The 17,510-nt window shown below is 48.4% G+C and overlaps 1 protein-coding gene across 2 annotated transcripts in view; it reads right to left on the minus strand.

Moving 5' to 3' along the window:
* Nucleotides 1-17,510, minus strand: part of Mras (muscle RAS oncogene homolog) — a 56,060-nt gene that overhangs the window by 6,986 nt on the left and 31,564 nt on the right. For both annotated transcript variants that reach the window (XM_023704986.1, XM_004624981.2), the window contains exons 3-4: nt 3,420-3,573; nt 1,978-2,077 (exon numbers count right to left, since the gene is read on the minus strand). In XM_023704986.1, coding sequence (XP_023560754.1) covers nt 1,978-2,077; nt 3,420-3,573 — 254 coding nt within the window. The remainder of the gene's footprint in view (nt 1-1,977; nt 2,078-3,419; nt 3,574-17,510) is intronic.

Genomic DNA, 17,510 nt, shown 5'->3' on the forward strand with positions numbered 1-17,510 from the left:
TTCCCCACCAAGTCCATTTCCAATCCTGACCTCCAGGTCCGCTCCTGGGCTGGCCCTGCCTTGCTGCCTGCTCCCTGCTCAAGAAGGCATTCTCTTCCTTTGGCTCCCAGACACCACACTGGTCCTCGGGCATCATTGGCCACTCAGTCCTTCTTGCTGATCCTTCCTGATCTCCCCACACCCACAAAAGTGAAGTGTCCCCATCCTCAATCCCAGGGCCTCTTCCACATCTACATCCTCCCCTTGCCCCCCGCCAATGCTTACAATTCCATTGCCAGATGATGATTTCCAATCTTAACCTTTAGACTGGGTTGTAGGACCTCTGTCATGGCTTCTCCCCTTCCATTGACAAGGCTTCTCCAAGTGAAGAGACCCAAACCAGCTCCCATCCCTCCCTGCACTGTCTTCCCTCACACAGTGACTCGGTGCCCACCAGTCTTTGGACAGTTGCTTATGCCCAACGTCCTGGACTCACCCTGGTGCCTTTCTTCTCTTGTTCTACATCCAATTTGGGAACAAACCCTGGTGGCTCCCTGGGAGACACAGATGGAATGCACAGCTTTCCCGAAGCTCACAAGCACCACTTTGGCTTAGACCAACGGCATGTGGGATCCCGAGGCAACCCCTGCCTGTCTGTGCGCTCTCTGTCCTGCCGCTATGGACTGTTACCCACCTGACTGCCGCTATGGACTGTTACCCACCTGACCACCAGAGGGAAGCATTCAGGTATAGTCAGACCACGTTCCTCTTCCTTCTGAACCTTCCAGTTTTCCATCCTCACTCTAGTGAAAGCCCGTGAGGCCTGAAGCCACCTCATGGCATTGCCTCCTACTGTTCACTCCTCCTGCTCAATCTGCTCAGCCACCACACTGAACTCTGTGCTGCTCTACAAATGCCCACCTCAGGGCCTTCACATGGATTATTCTCTCAGATAACTGCATGGCTCATTCCCTTAAATCCTGGCCGAAATGAGAAAATCAATTTTTTTTTTTTTTTTTTTTTGTACCTGGGATTGAGCTTGCCAGGCAGGCTCTTATGCCACTGAGCTATCTCCCCAGCCCTCCTGGCAGAATGGACACATTCAGGAAAAGCTTCCCCCACCCACCTTATTTGGAGAGCATCCCCTGCCCTGATTTGCTTCTTTCTGTAGCCCGTGTCTCCTTGGATGAACTCTTAATTTGCTTTGTTTACTGTCTGTCACTGGAAGTAAACACCGTAAGGCAAGGATTATTTTGTCTTAGAGCCAATGGAATGAACAAACAAACCAATCCAGAAAGCAGAGACGACAGTCAACAATGGTGTGCCCCTTCCTCTGAGCACCGAGGGGCAACCTGAAAGCAAACTTCCCAGCAGGCTGAGGAGGCTGGCATACAACCAAGCCAAGGAGACCAGGGGCCCTGCCTCTGTGGTAGGGGGACCAGATATCCCTCCAGAGGAGAGAGAGGATCACAGTGAACTAGAGAAGCTAAGATGCCTGCTGATGTTCACAGTGCAGCCCAGGGCAAATGCTAGTTTAATCACTTGTCAAATGGAGATAACAGCACCTCCCACTGGTGTGGCTGTGAGGGGCAAATAATATGGTATATGTGCTCCTCTGGCTCGATGCCTGGCATGCTGCCTGGCACAGCGCAGGGCTCGGCGAGCAGAGCTGATCAAGCTGACTGAGCAAATCAGGTGCTGGCTCAGCTGTGGACAGAAGCCAGGTCCTCTCCTGAGCCCGGGAACGAATCTGCTGTGCCTGGGTGGGTGGGGGCTGAACACCCAGCCTTTAGGGAGCTTCTAATAACTGCAGAGTGGGTCTGTCTCTGTTCATTAACTCATTTGGGAAACACCTTGCCATCATCTTTACCCACCATTCTACTTTTCTGTAGAATCCAGCCACTACTAGGAGGCCGGCAAGAAGGATGGAGCATTGACCCTTATACACTCCTTCCCTGCAACACACACAACACAACACAACACAAAACACACACTTACATTGTGTTTGGTTGCCATTTCCTTTCCTTGCTCCCTCGTGATTTTCCTCAGGTGCATCAAATCAACCTTGTTGGCCACGAGGATCATCGGGAATGACTCCCTGGAGGGGAAACGACAACCCTGTGAAGCCATCCACCCCATGTGGTTAAGGCAGTGCAGCCAAACCTCACACACATGGACAATGCACAGCATGACACACAGAGTGGGGAGAGGACACAGTGAAAAGGGAAGGGTTTGGGCCAAAGAGGCCAGGGAGCGTTGGTGCTGCTGGCTGGCTGCCTTGGGCAGAGCCTCACGCCTTGCACAGGGCTCGTGGGGAGACCAACCAGTCCCCACTGCGCCATCCTCGGCTGTGCCAGCCAAGGGGCTCTGCAGCCCCCAGCAGCAACTGATGACAGGCAGCGTCTGGTCCAGCACAAGCACAGGATCAGTGGCAGCTGCGACATGAGGATGGTGCCCAAGAAAGGAGGAGCAGGGGCCAGACATGTCTGCCTCAAAATTCAGACCTCTGTGGCCAGTTACTGTCTAAATTGAATGAAAAGTCATCTCACCCTATCTATGACAGCCCTGGATGTTTTCATTAAAATGTAGTTTGACAGGTGAAGGATGGTTCTATATTACTTTCCTTATAGTTCTTTGATTAGCAACACAGTTAAATATTTTCCCACAACTGGGTCATTTATGCTCTTTCACGTATTTGTTCTTTCATCTCATCAGGTGTCCTGCTCACAATATTCTACTGCAGGGTGCATGCGCCCCTTTACTTGACAAGGTTATTAATGCTCTTTCCTTAAGAACAGATGCTAATTGGATGTTTTGGGCTTTGCTGGGATTTGTTCAAAGGTTGCTGTTTTCTTATTAGTTTGCCCTCTTATTATCAATTGGGTTTAAAACAAGCTCCAAAAATTAATAAATAAAAAAAGTTCCAAATTACTTAACTGTTCTATACAATGCTAAGAAAAAACAGCCTTTAATTAGGGCTTAGAAATCTCACAAATGCCATTGGACCAATATTCTGGGGAGAAAATTCACTTTTTCTTTGCATATAATATAATTTGGCTAAAAAAAGAGTTGAGGAGGAAATATTTTTTTCTTTTTTGGCAGGAACTGGGGATTGAACTCAGGCCCTTGTGCTTGTCAGGGAAGTGCTTATTCTACTGAGCCATCTCCCCGTCCCCTAAAAAAAGAGTTGAAAAACAAAGATGTCACCTGCAATGCCTTGACTGAAGGGACAGTTTATGGAGTTAGGAGGGACACGGCCCTTTGGAGCCTTGGAAGCAGTCTGACCCCAAAGAGAGAAACAGGAAGGCATGAAAGGAACTACCACGGCCAGAGAATTCGGCCCTGGGCTCCGTGCCCAGCTTCTCCTTGGGGCCCAGAGGCAGAGGTAGAACAGCGGCCCTGTGGGCCAGGAGCAGGAAGGCCTGGCCCGCCGCCCTCACCTGTCCTTGACACGCAGGATGAGCTGGTGGAAGCGGTCCACGTGCTCGAAGCTGGCCTTGTCGGTGACAGAGTAGACAATGAGGAAGCCGTCCCCCGTGCGCATGTACTGCTCCCGCATGGCGCTGAACTCCTCTTGTCCTGCTGTGTCCAGCACTGGGGAGGGACAAGGCTGCTCAGGGGTGCATGCAAAAGCTGGAGCCCCCACAGCCTTCAGACCCTAGGCTGCTGCTGTTCCCACTGTGATTGCACCCGTTCTCTGGGGCTCGGCTTCTTCAGAGGCTCTTTAGTGTGCAGCACGGCTAGGGCTCCCTTCGAGCTGGTGCTCACTGGGCCTAGGACGCTACCCACAAGCAAACCACACGACATCATGCTCAGCCTTCCCAAGGTCCCCCAGGAGGGGCTCCCCTCACTGCAGATGTGCCCACAACCGGGATTCTTTGGGACGTGACCTGACTCTGAGCTCCATTTCCTCCAGCTAAACGGAAAGAATGGCTCCACCGTGCAGCCTCCAAGGGAGCGCATGATTGTGGAGGAGGCTATGGGAGCTCTGAAGATGCCATGTGGCCAGAAGGGTCCCCATTCCCCTGAGTGGACAGACCCCTTGTGGGCCTGGGTTGGGTTTCTCAGCTCCTAGGCAGGGAAGGGGACCTGGGGCAGCGATCAGGGACAGCTTGGGGAGGGAGGAAAAGGCTGTTGCCTCCAAGTCACCAGCCCCAGGCCCCGACGCTCTTTTCCTCATACTGGGACAAAGCACTCACCCTGTCTGCCTTTGAGAGAGACTGGAGATAGCAGCCACAGCCAGGGTCACCCTTCAGTACAGCAGGACTGCAACTCCAGCCCCCCAAGCAGAAGTCTGACCCTCCAGCATGCTGCACACCTCTGCTTACAATCAGCTTCCCTCCCACCTGCCTGACTCACACTGCTCTCTAAGCAGACCAATGTCTCCCTCTCCCAGGAGGCAGTGGAGCTGGTGGTCAGAGTCTGAAGTCAGACTACTGTGCTGAGTCCAGTTCAGCTTTCTGGGATGTGACTCTGGGCAGGCTCCCCTCTCTTGGGCCTGTATTTCCTAAAACGGGACAGCCACAGTTGCTGTTTGAGTTAATATGCACAGTGACCTCCAAACAGGCTGAAGCCCTAGAGCAGGGCCTTCTCTCCCATGGCTGGCCTGGTACTCCTTCCTTCCATCACTCTTCTGCCACCCGCTCCCCTTGCCTCAGATCATTCTGGTGTGGATTCTGCTGGCAGACTCCTAGGTTCACCTTGGTCTGCACCAGCGCTCTCAGTCTCTTTGCTGCCACTGAATAGCTCCCTGCCCCCATTGCCACTGGGCTGTGGGCTCCCAGACAGGCAGGGACCTGGTCTGCATAAGCCATCTATTTGGGGTCTGGCACAGAAAATACCTAAAGTGGGCTTGAATGAATAAATGTGAAGTCTAAGCAATTTCTTTTGTTCATTTAGCATCTGAGTGCCTATTATATGCGACACAGGTTCTAAACCCTGTGCAGACCAGGTGAGTGAGGCAGAATTCTTGCTCTTGCAGGCCTTGAAATCTAGCAGAGAGATAGATAAGCAAGAGGCTGAGTAAGTACCAACTCTGGGCTGAGTAAGTACCAACAATGAAGAATGCAGCCACTTGGTGGGTCTCTGGCAGAAGCCGTCATCACTTTGGACAGGGAAGGAAGGGACCTCTTGGGAGGCACCTGTGAGCAATGGCTGAACACGGAGGAGGGCCAAGTGACCCAGGAAGAGCTCTCCAGCCAGAGGGACAACAGCAGCAGCAGCAGCAAAGGCTTGAGGTGCCCATGAGTGAGGGCTGGCCTGATCGCTGAGGAGAAGCCCAGGGAGAGGTGGGCAGGCCAAGGGGCTTTGCTGCCCTGGCTGAGGTTTACTTCATCCTACACAAGATGGGGCAACTGGAGTGTGGAAAAAGAATGGCATAATTCAGAGGACACTGAAAAGTCCATTCTGGTTGCTAGAGAGAAAACAGGCCATGCGTGGAAGCATAGGCTTTAGTGAGGAAGCACATGCAGTAATACAGAGGACATAGAACGGAGGAGGGCTGCTAAGCCAAGAGCCAGCAGTCTAGGAAGCGACCAAGCACAAGCCATGTTCTACATGGAGTGGCCCTAAGGGTGCTGCTGGGTTCTGGTCAGAGGAACTGACTGGGGGAAAACAAGGTTCAGTGTCCTCAGATTTTGACATAGCCTGCAGGGCTGAGCAAACCCCATCCGTGGGACCTCTATGGGCATTTTAAGACTTCAGTCAGATTCTGAGAAGAAAAGAGGGTTGAGATGTAGAGATACGGAATATCCATGTGTGGATGGTAAGAAAGCCACAGGACAAGCTACCCCAGCACCCAGGACTGCACCTCTTGGCAGGCAGGTATGTTCCACAGGCCTTGAGAAAGTGACCTATGCCCACAGCCAGAGGGTGCCCACCCTGCTCCACACTTCAGCACTTTGAAGGGCAAGTAATGAGGAACCAGGGTGCGGCCCAGACAGGAGAGCAGCTCGTGGCTGTGCTGGCTCCTTCCTTGGGCCTCAGCCTCATGCAGGAAATGAGAAGCAGGCTCCAAGGCCCTTGGTCCTCACAGCTGTCATATCCTAGAGCTTGTTCACCTGGATATAAGAAGTCAGGACCCACAGCCAGGTAGGGGAGGACCCACAGTGGAGTGGCAGAGACACAGGAAGACTGTCCCTTCAACTGGATTCCTCCCATGGAGTCTCCTGCCCCTAGTAAGTCCCACAGAGAACTGGAATCAATAAAACAATGAAAGTGGCAGGATGTGTGGATGAGGCGGCCTGCATTGATACCAGAAGACCTCACGGCAATATATTTAAAGGTGTTGTTGGTGGATAGTAACCAAAACAAAACTAGACATCTAAAATCTAAGTTTTAAAAACATGGTTAAAAAAAAGGGGGGGCGGGGAGATGGCTCAGTAGGATAAGCGCTTGACTGGCAAACTCAAGGATCTGAGTTCAATTCCTGGTTCTGCCAAAAAACAACAACAACAACAAAAAAAACCCCAAAAAACAAAACATGGTCATTCAAAGATTTTAAAAAGCTGGGCATAATGGCATGTGCCTGTAATCCCAGCACTCCGGAGGCTGAGGCAGGAGGATCACTGTGAGTTTGCAGCCAACCTGGAGTACAAAGGGAGTTCACAGCCAGCCTGAACAGCATAGTGAGACCTTGCTTCAACAAACAAACAAACAAACAAACAAACAAACAAACAAACAAGTTTAAAAAGTTCAATAAAAAGTGGAGTGTAAAAATGGATCCACTGGAAAGGAAAAAAGGTCATTTTTGACATTGACAGCCTTAGAAATTATATAACTCATGTTTTCTAAAAGAATTAGTGGAGGATGTACTTCATCAAAGTGAAAAATCCGTGAAAGAAGTGGTTTTATGAACAACGCTAAGCAAAGAAAACAGCAAAACATGAGTTAAGCTTAAATAGATGTTGTATAATTAAAAGATAATAGGCAACAAGTTACAACTAAAATCTATGAGAATGCATGTCTGTGGGAAGAGACCGGGAAAAAGTAAGCAACTATACATTGAGGAATCCAAAAATTCAAAATCTGAAATTCTCTGCAGTCTGAAACTTTTTATATGCCAACATGACTATCAAAAGATACTAGAACATTTTGAATTTTGGAGTTTTGGACACGGATGCTCAACTAGGAAAGTCTATGTGAATATTCTAAAGTCTGAGAAATTCACATCTGGAATATTCCCAGTTCTACTATGACATCCCTATTTTGGTACTGGAAAAAGGATGCGGTGCCTGTACTGAAGCTTATTCTTCATTTGTGGAGGCTAAAGGTCTAGACTGCAGCCTGATTCTGACAGAAGTTCCTTGACTTCTGATTTCTGTGGTCTAGAGAAAGGAGCAGTTAATGCTTACATTTTTTATTCCTCCTTTATAATTTCTTATAACTTAAAAAAAAAACAATTTTGCATGTTTATACCTGGGAATTTAAACAACTAATTTGAAGGTAACATTATGCAATACAACAACCATTGTTGAATTACTATTATTTTGTTTAGTGAAATTCTGTATTGTCATTTTTTTTATCATTCAATATTCTCTTAAAAATAATGAAAAGAATGTCTCAGTGTGCACACACTTATGTAGACAGCATAACCACTTGGAGAACAGAAGCAAAACCCTGAACTTCACAATCAGTACAGGAGAGCAAGGAGAAAACAAAGTAAAGGGGACCAATTCAACAAAAGGCAAAAATAAACCTACAAAACAAACAAAACAAAAAAAAAGAAAGAAAGAAAAGAAACATGAAATAATATGGCAGAAATAAATCTATCACAATAAATATAAATGGTTTAAATTCACCTATTAAAAGCAGATACTAAATACAAAATCCATGTGTTAGCTACTTACAAAAGACACATGTAAAGCAAAATGGCAGAAAAGATGAGAAGGATAAAAAAAAGAATATGCCAGCCTTGGGCTAGCCAAACGAAAAGTATCCACAAAGTAGAATTCAAGGCTAAATGATTAAACAGGACAAAGTCAGCATAATTATAATGGAAAAAGATACAAACATCATGAAATGCTGAAATCAAATGTACCCTGACAGTACAACTGCCTTACAGGTTTTATATGTTCTTGGGCCTATTAGTCAGGTTTCCAATCTGAATATATGTAGTTAACTTTATAAAGTCTTATAAATAAATGAATCTGATGGGGAAAAATAAAAGAGAAATGGAGACAAGGGGGAAAAAGAACTGAAATGTGTTACGTACATGTACCAATTTCCTACAGTGAATGTAATCATTATGCATTAATCAATATGTACTAATAATAAGTCAGAAAAAAAAGTGTTGAAGCCATGTAACCAAAAATGTCACTTTAATATATGATATAATATATACTTAAAGGCTGATAGCAGGCAGTTTTGCTATTGAGAAATGATTCTACCTGTATTCCTCATGCACGATGCTATGAAGGTAGGAGTCCAGAGACAGAAAGCATTAGTCACTGGGAAGAGCTTTTCTGCCCATGTGTATGTGTGTACATGTGCGCATGCGTATGTGGGGGGTGCAGGGGAGGCGGTCCTAGAGATGACAGCAGTACTGCAGAGGAGGATCAAGCAGAGACTGCCCCTGGATCTGGTAGGTTTCAGAAGCTGAGCATGGGAGGAGGACCCAGGCAGGAGGGCAGCCAGCCTGAAGAGGGCCTATTAGTCTGGCCCTTGTGTGACTATCCTCCTCCGCCGCATCCTCTTCCTCTTCCTCCTCCTCCTCCTCTCCCTTCTCCCACTAGTGGGTGTGGGTCTGAGCACCAAGAACCAGCTGGGCTGAGTCTTGACTGCACGCTGTCACCTCCTCCCTGAGAGCCTGTTCTACCTGCCATGGTGGCACATGCCTTGTCTCAGAACCCTGAGAGGTTGAGGCAGAAGGGCTGCAAGTTGGGAGTCCTGCTTAAGCAACTTAGTGACTTAGCAAGACTCAGCAATAAAAAATAATAAACCCGAGGAAATAGCTCAGTGCAAAGGTCCTGGATTCAATCCCCCCTGTGCTGAAAAAAGAAAAAGAAAGGCAGGCAGCCTCTTTTCCTTTTCCCTTCAAACATCCCAGATCTTCCGCCTTAGGTGCACTATGGCACCCCTGGTCCTCAGAAGGGGCCTCAGCTTCTGACCTTTATCCACGAGCCCTTCCTGTTGCCAGTGCTGTCTCTTCCCCGTGTTTGTCCCTCTTGCTCCACTCTGCACCACGTGGTGCAGCCCCAGAGTGCAGGCACCTGGCATCCATTTCCCTGGGCCTCCAAAAAACTTTGGCACCCCATGAGGGCGCCACAAATGTATGAACCATCACTTGGCAAACCATGCGCTGGCTACAGGAAATTGACTCTAAAGCAGCTCATTCCACCTTTAAGGGAAATCACTAAAATCTGACTTTAACTTTCACAGTGGACTTTTTCAGGGTGAAAAATGGGTTCCAGAATATAAAATACCTGAGATGAAAATTTCTACAGATAAGATACCATCAAGGAGCATGCCTTGAAATTTCTACCCACCTCTAATCCCTGAATCCACTGTGGGAAAGAGGAATGACCATGTCCATTTTACAGGAGGCCTAAGTGGGCAAGCCTGTGCCCTTCCTAGAAATACAGTAGAGTCAAATAATGTCACCACGTTGGGTACCGGTAGCCATGAGGACACTTTCTGCTGTAATCTGCACTCCCTTTCTGGGCAATGGTGTGCGGCTAGTAGGAGCGGGCGTCAGGCAGCAGACCTGGTGCCTCTACCAAAAGCTGTTCCCAGAAAAAGCACTTTTTAAAAAAAAAAACAACTTTTCTAAAGTGCTGGCAGGGTATAGACAGCCAGGCCACTTGGGACAATCTAAAGGAGAGGGAGCTAAAAGCCCTCTAGAGGCACCAGCTGGCTCCCTGCAATGCAGGAAGAAGAGTCCCTCTGGTGGCAGCCCCAACCTCCTTAGCACAGTGACTCAGGAACAACATTAAGGCAAAGTAGAGGCCACCAGCTCTGGCAGTGCCGGTTCTCAAGGCCAGACTGCTACAGCTGCAGGGATGGGTGAGGAGGCTTTCAGATACATTCCCATGGGTCCACTATCCCAGAGTCAGTGTGTGAACTACATGTGTGGGGGCACACTCTGGGAGGATGTGTCCTGGAGAAGGCCGAAACACCCCTGGCCCCCAGTGTTCCCTGCCAGGAGGAGGAAAAAGAAATGGCAGAGAGAGCAACATGGTCTCCGGTTATAACCAGAGCTTGAGAACAGATAGGTGTTGAGGGGTGGAGGGCTGGCAGTGGACAGAAACGGAGGCAGCACCTTGGCCTTCAACCCCACCAACACCTCCCAGCCACACTGGGAGCAAATGAGGCAGAACAAGGCCAGGAGCTGCTCAGGTACATGCTGCTGATGAGCAGCAAAGGCAGGACTGAACTCAGGTCTATCTGAGTCCAGGCTTATTCTTTTTTTTGTACCAGTCTGTCTCTGAGCAGGGTCTTGGCAGCTGTGTCCCCAAGGCCTGAAGAGGAGTGAGGTCAGAATACCAAGACTTGGAGAGATGGAAGCTGAGGCTCTGGAGGCTGTGCTTCCTACAGTCACCCCAGTGACTAAGCCACACTCTGTTCTCTGCGCATGCTGCAGACGGTGGCCACACGGGCCTAGAAAGAGAAACCTCCTGGCCATGCTGATGAGGCTTTCTTTAAAGTCCTGGCACCAGTTTCCACAGCTTCTAGAATACCCAATGGTTTTGAAATATATCCTTCTCCAGTCATCCTCTTCTCCCCAGGCCATGGCGTGACCACTGCCCAAGGTCTCCACCTCCAGGCTCTGCTCTAAGACAACTTGATGCAGAGGCCCAGCAGGAGAGAATTTCTGCAGGCTTCCTCCGCACCTGAGCCCATCTTGGAGGTGCTGCTGGAAACTGCTGGTAGAAGTGGAGGTGTTCACAAGGCTGGAAGCCAAGACTCTACCTCCATGTTATTCTCTACTGAAGCCACTTTGAAAAACAGCTTGGTAATTCCTCAAAATGTCAACTATACCACCCTGCAATTCTATGCCTGGGATGTGCTCCAGAGAGCTGAAAATGTATGTCCACACAAAAGTCACACTTACAAGTTCATAGCAATGTCATTCATCAGAGCCAAAAACTGGAAACAATTCTAATGTTCATCAACTGGTGAAAAAATAAGCAAGGTGTAGTACATTGGTATGCTAGGGCATAGTTCACTCATAAGAAGAGAGATGTGACTCCACAGTATGATAAGCCTTGAAAACATTATGCTAAATGAAAGAGGTTAGTCACAAAGCATCATGCGCCACACAACTTCATTTATACAAAACATCCAAAATACGCCAACCCATAGAAGCAGGGAGCTAGATTAGTTGGTTCAGGGACTAACTGCTCTTCAGGATGGGGAATTTTCAGAGTGGTGATGGACAAGTTCAGGAGTTAAGATAGCGGTGACTTCAGTGATGACTGATTCATGGATTCGCCAGCAGCAATCTGTGGTAGCCCCACTTTGTGAACACTTGAAACCTGACTGAACCACACAGGTCAGTATGACTAGAATTATGTATGTCAATGGAAAAATTATATGAGACGAAGTATCCACCTCCCTCCCTCTTGAAACGCTCACTGGCCTGCCCTCTCATGCTGGAGGATGACCTGCCCCTGCCCTGCCCCTGCCAAGGACTAGCCCTTCTGGCTGGGCACTGTCTCCTGTCTCCTGCAAGGATCCTGCAGTGATTGCGGTTCCCTTACTCTTCAGCTGCAGTCTTTTTCTCTCTGTGCTGGTTTACTTTCATCAGTATTTAAACTTGCTATACTTTCTGTTATCTTAAGTAAAATAAAATAATTAAAACCAAGAAAGCCCCGCCCCATGACCTCTCATCCTGTTCCCCTACTCTTCCTGGCATTAGTCCCTTCCTGTCCACCTCTTCTCCGCTCTCTCCAATTCACTCTGATCAAACATTCACTCCCAAAACCTCCACCAAACTTGACCTTGTCCAAGGACCTCTGTCTTATTAGCTTAACACAGTATGACAAGGCTGATGGTTCTCTTCTGTGTGGAGTGCCTCTTTCCCTTGGCCATGGGTCCTACCCTCTCTCTCTTCTCCTACCATTGTGACTGGTTGCCTGTTCCCGCCTGTCCTCTGCCTCTAGGTCAGTGGCACCTGTGTGCTACCATTGAAAGCTCTGAAAGGTTCGCCATGACTGCTCTAGATGCTGGTGTCTCCCTCACTGACCACATTCCCTTCCTTGGTGATCTTTCATCCATGGCTCTCCCTGTCACCTCCCAGATTCACCGCTACAGCCCATGTCCCTACTCCAGGCTCAGACATTGAGATGTGCCCTTGACTCCTGGTGTGTGGGAAAAACAGCTCAGATTTACCTGTCCAAAATGAGCTTTCTGATTTCCCCTTCCCTTCCCCTTCCCCAGTCTTCCTAATCTGGACAAGTGCAGCTCTGTTCTCCCAGTGTACAGACCAGACTCTTTCCTCTCCCCCTCCCACCCCATCTCACATGCTCCAGCACAAATCCTATGATTTTTTTCCCCTTCAAAATAGACCCAGAGGGCTGGAGAGATGGCTCAGTGGTCTAAAGCACCTACTTGAAACAAGCTTGGCAAAACACAGGGACCGCGGTTCGATCCCCAGCACCACATGCCAGCCAGACCCGCCCCCTGGTGGGCTGAGCTGGCCACACACACACACAATAAATAAATGTAATAAATAAAAATAAATAAATATAAAAAAAAAATAGACCCAGAATCCACCTCTTCTCACCACTTCCTCCACCAGTACCCTGGTCACAGCCTCTTCACTAGTCTCTCTGACTCTTCTCCTGCCAACTGCTCTACACACCAGAGAGCCAGAGGAAGCTTTAAAACACCAGTCAGGTCATGTCTCTTGGCTCAAAGTCCTCCCCAGCAGCTTATTCTCTTCAAGGCCCTATGAGCTCGGCCCCATCCAGCTCCCTCCTTCTCCCCAGCCAGCCTCTTCTTCATGCACTGCCTCAGGGCCCTTGCATCTGATATTTTCACTGCCTGAAATTCCTTTCCCCTGGATACACACAAAACTATCTCCTGCAAACTCTGCTTGTGTCATGTTGTCAGCAAGACCTCACTCTGCGTTCCTTACCTCTCCTTCACAACATTCATCACCACCTGACACCACATGTTTGTTTATGTAGTCTCTGCATTGTAATACAAGCTTCATCAGAGTAGAGGCTTTGTTTTCCCAAATGCTGTGTCCCCAGAGCCCACAAGAGCTAGATACAGAGCAGGCACTTAGAAGTCTTTACTGAGTGAGTTAATGAACACCCCAAGGTACAGACAGTTTGGGATCCAATCACCACACCATCACAGAGAGAGGTGTATGTCTAGACGGGGGCTAGGCCTCACACCTGGGCTTCTCAGACAGAGGACATGGGTCCAGTGCCCCTCAGCTGTATGGGTAATGGGCCTTATTCCTAAAAACACAAAGCCACCTATGCAATTATTAGTATAAATCATATTTGAGCAGTTGTAGCAACAATACATCTACTGGGGCTTACCCTGTGCTAAGGCCCTTCCTTGCAAGGTGTCTTTTTCCCTGGCTCACTCAATAGGCAACAACTGAACAACTATAAGGTGTCAAGTCTAGAGATGCAATAGTGGGCAAAAGACAAAATTCCTCTCCTCAAGAAAAGATATTTTTCAGCTTCTTGTTTTCTTTGTGACAACTGTGAGGGCATATCTCATATGGACATGGACACCCCTCTTCCCAGGGCACAAGAGTCCTGAGGCTGTCACTGCCTAAAGGGAAGAGCAGGCTGGACAAGCTAGCAGAGGCAACCTTGTTCCAGAGCTGGGAACATCACCCACCCCAAGGGCAGGCAGACAAGATCTCAGACTGACCGGTCAGGCTGGTGTTCTCAGCTGAAGCTGGTCATATGACCTCCAGGAATGGTCTCACATGAAGTTCCAAGGTTAGACCACAGCCCCATAGTCTCTGCAAACAAATAGGATCTGTCTACCAGCAACAGACACAGGCAAGCTAGAAAGGAGCCCAGACTTTGGGGGCTGCCACACATATCTCCATCACTGAGACCAGCCTCACAAGCTCACCACTGGCCAGCGGCTGGTGGTCAGTCCTCCAGCTCCCATGAACACAGATAAGGGATGAGTCTCCCTGCTCTGCAGTCAGGGAGAATGGAGCTCTAATTGGCTGTGTGACCTAGAACATGTCACCTCACCTCTGGAAAGAGTTTCAGTCCCCTCACTTATTTATGGGTTCCATTAATCAGAGGGCTGCTAGGCTGGTGAAGGGCTGGGAAGGGGTCCTCAGGGCATAGGTCTTGGCAGAGCATTTACCAAAGGCTCAGAGTATGTCACTATTTTATCAACTCATTCAGCTGGACTGGTGTATGTAGGTTCTGAGAAGGCTAGGGTCTTGGAAGCCATTGAACATCTCACTAATGTGAATCTAGCACGAAGGTTACAAGGATAAAACAAAGCAATTAAAGAACTTAGCATATAGTGTTTCAAAGAAGTAGGGAACACTTCAGTAGTAATTGTTATTACTGTGCTAAGGGCTAGAGGCATAACAGCAAGAGGATGTTGGAGCAGAGCTCGACTCCTGGTGAAGAAGGGCATCCTATGAGCAGGCGCTGCCTAACCTGGCACCTTGGAGATAAATAGGCTCCAGGATACCAGAAGCTTTAGCAGCAAAGGCTGTGGCCACCAGAAGAAACAAGAAGACACGGGCCTGCAGGGCTTGGTTCACCTTGACAGGCTAGTGACTATGCTGTCTCCTCCAAGGAAGGGCGAGTATTCCCACATCACTGACTCCCAGAGAGGAGGGCAGGTAGAGACAGGTCTGTCTGTACTTGCTGTTACTCAGGGCCCTGGGAAGAACCCACTCTGAAGGGGGCCTAATGGCTGGTCCTAAGCATATATGCCCACTGAGCAGTCCTTGGCTTAGAGAAAAAGCACTCACTAAAAGTTCCATTTCCCCTCCCTGCCTTCCAAAATCCTCTCCTCCTGTTGCCAGAAAAAATGTGGATTCAAGTGTTCAGGGGAGAGCCAGGTCCAGGCCCCCTGGAGAAGACAAGAGCACTTGTGTCTGGGGTTTGGGCAGAAGCCAGCGTGGAAATGTCCCAGCTTCTGAGGCTGTAGGAGTAGAGCCAAGCTTTCACTCTTTGTGGAGACAGAGCCCTTGCTGGGGAAAGCGCAGAGAGATGGGACAGAGCTAGGACAGAGAGGCTGTGGGGTAGCCCCAAGAGTCCCTAGTGACAGGGTTGTCGGGAGACTCAGAGGCCCTTGATGTTCTCTGGGGATGGAAGATAGGTGCAAGTCCCAGAGGTTGCTGGGAGCCCTAGAGGCCCAAGGCTTGGGCCAAAGTAGGAGGCAGCAGGACAGGATGGAGGACATGCTTGGCAGGGTCAGTGGCAGGCCAAGGGTTGATTTTCCAGTAGCAAAGTGTGGCTCTAGACAAGACACTTCTCCACCAGTACCTTGGGCACCTCAGGTGCATCATGGAGCTCGGCTGCCTTCCGGCACAGACCCACCAAAAAAATGTCACACAAGAACTCTAAGACCAAAGGGGTACAAGTGGGGACTCAAAGAGACATTTGCACAACCATGGTTATAGCAGTACTACTCACAATGCCAAAAAGGGGGCGTCCACCTGTATACATTGACAGATAAACAATCAAAATTTGCTATATATAAGCTGTGGACTATATAGTCAATTTTATTATTACATTATATTATACAGGAGTATACAGATTACTTATATACTATAGATGGAGCATACTATTTCATTTTAAAAAGGTTACAGGCTACAACAGGAATGAATCTTGGAGCTACTGCACCATGTAAAATAAGGCAGTCACGAAAGGACAGATATTGTATGATCTCACGTATCATGGCCCTGAGATGAGGCTTCTGGGTAGTCAAATTCATGGGGACAGAAAGTAGGCTGGTGGACACCAGAGCCCGAGTGGAGAACAGGGTGTTCGTGTGTAAGGAGCAGCATGGTTTTAGTTAGGGAAGATGAAAAAGTCCTGGGAAAGGGTAGTGGTGGGGGACATACACAATGTGAGTACTGTTATCTTGAGTGCCACAGTACTGTGAAATGCTTATAATATAAATTTTATCATATATATCATATTTTATCATATATAAATTTTAATATATATATATATATATCACAATCAAAAAAGCTCACATACAAAGCTCCAAGAATAACAGTTCAGGGCTTCTAAATTCACAAATGAGAGAATGGGGGTAAGAGAGCCTGAAAGTCAGGCTGAGTTGGGGTCTCAATCAGAGGCCAGAAGAGTAGGCCAGGGAACAGGGACTAGAGCTGAAGCAAGCTCCATAGCAGAGAGTAGGGACCGGGTGGAGAGGAAGAGATGATCCCAAGTTGGGCACTTAACCTTGCAGGCTGAGACAAGGGTCCCCATCCCGTGAGAAAGAACTCAGAACAAGCTTGCTCCAAAGCTCTGGGGCCCCCAAAAACAGGGGTCATGGCTACTGCCTCTCCTTAGGCTCCTGTGGCCCCTTGAAAGAAATCAAGAAACAGATTTGTAAGAAATAAAGAAGCCTGAGGACTTTCTGAGGAAAGACAGAGGACTTCCTGAGCAAGCCCATGCGTGTGTCACGAGGCAAGGAGAACACAGCCCCTAGCCCGAGCACAACCAGAGGGGACAGTGGCGTGTGTGCCAGTCTGGATAATCACCACATGCTCTCCTCCCAGGGATTCCAACTCCCATTCCCAGGGGCACCTGGCTTTATTTTCTTCATCTACAACACAGAGATAACAAGCACCACATCAGTGTTCGAAAGGCCAAAAGGAGGGCGTACACCTGCCCACTAATATCACCACCATCATGGTAACTGTCCTCCTCATCACCACTGTGAACACCAACCAGCTACATGTTTCTGCTCTTTCTTGGTGGAGTGTGGGGCAGCTAAAGGCACCTCCAGGCTGACACTTGCTCAGCTGAGTGACCCCCAGGGAGGTATGTCAGGGTTCTGAATGTCCAAGGAAAATTCTCAGCACCCCAGGGCTGTAAACCACCCTAAGAAAGTCTGGCCTCAGAAAGGTTCAGGGTCACTCTCAAGCCTCAATGCAACAGACTTTGGATTAAAGTTTCCAAAATGTGGAGCACTTTTTAAAAAGCTATGCTAAATATTTAGCTGAATAGTTTAAGTCCTTCTCTTTTTTTTCCTTCCTTCCCCAGTCTTCTTTTTCTTAACCAAAGACCTTACTCAGTAGAGAAGCAAGTCAGTCTTGGCTCCTACTGCGCACTCCTGAGGTTGTCCTGGGTGGGCAGTGCTGTAAATGAGGGTGAACTCATACAGCAGGATCGAAGGCTCTGAAAACCTGTACCTCTATAGTAATGTTGTGGCTGTGTTTCCCTCTTTCTGCTGGTACTGTTATAAATATCATCACAAAATCAAGAAAATCACCCTTGAAAAAAGTTTTTTTTAGGGGCCGGGGAGATGGCTCAGTGGAATAAGTGCTTCTCTGGCAAGTGCAGGGGCCTGAGTTCAATCCCCGGTTCCGCAAAAAAATAAATAAATAAATAGTAAAATAAAATAAA

This window comes from Octodon degus, unplaced genomic scaffold (genome assembly GCF_000260255.1).
Source record: "Octodon degus isolate 3935 unplaced genomic scaffold, OctDeg1.0 scaffold00008, whole genome shotgun sequence".
In the NCBI taxonomy this organism is placed as follows: domain Eukaryota; kingdom Metazoa; phylum Chordata; class Mammalia; order Rodentia; family Octodontidae; genus Octodon; species Octodon degus.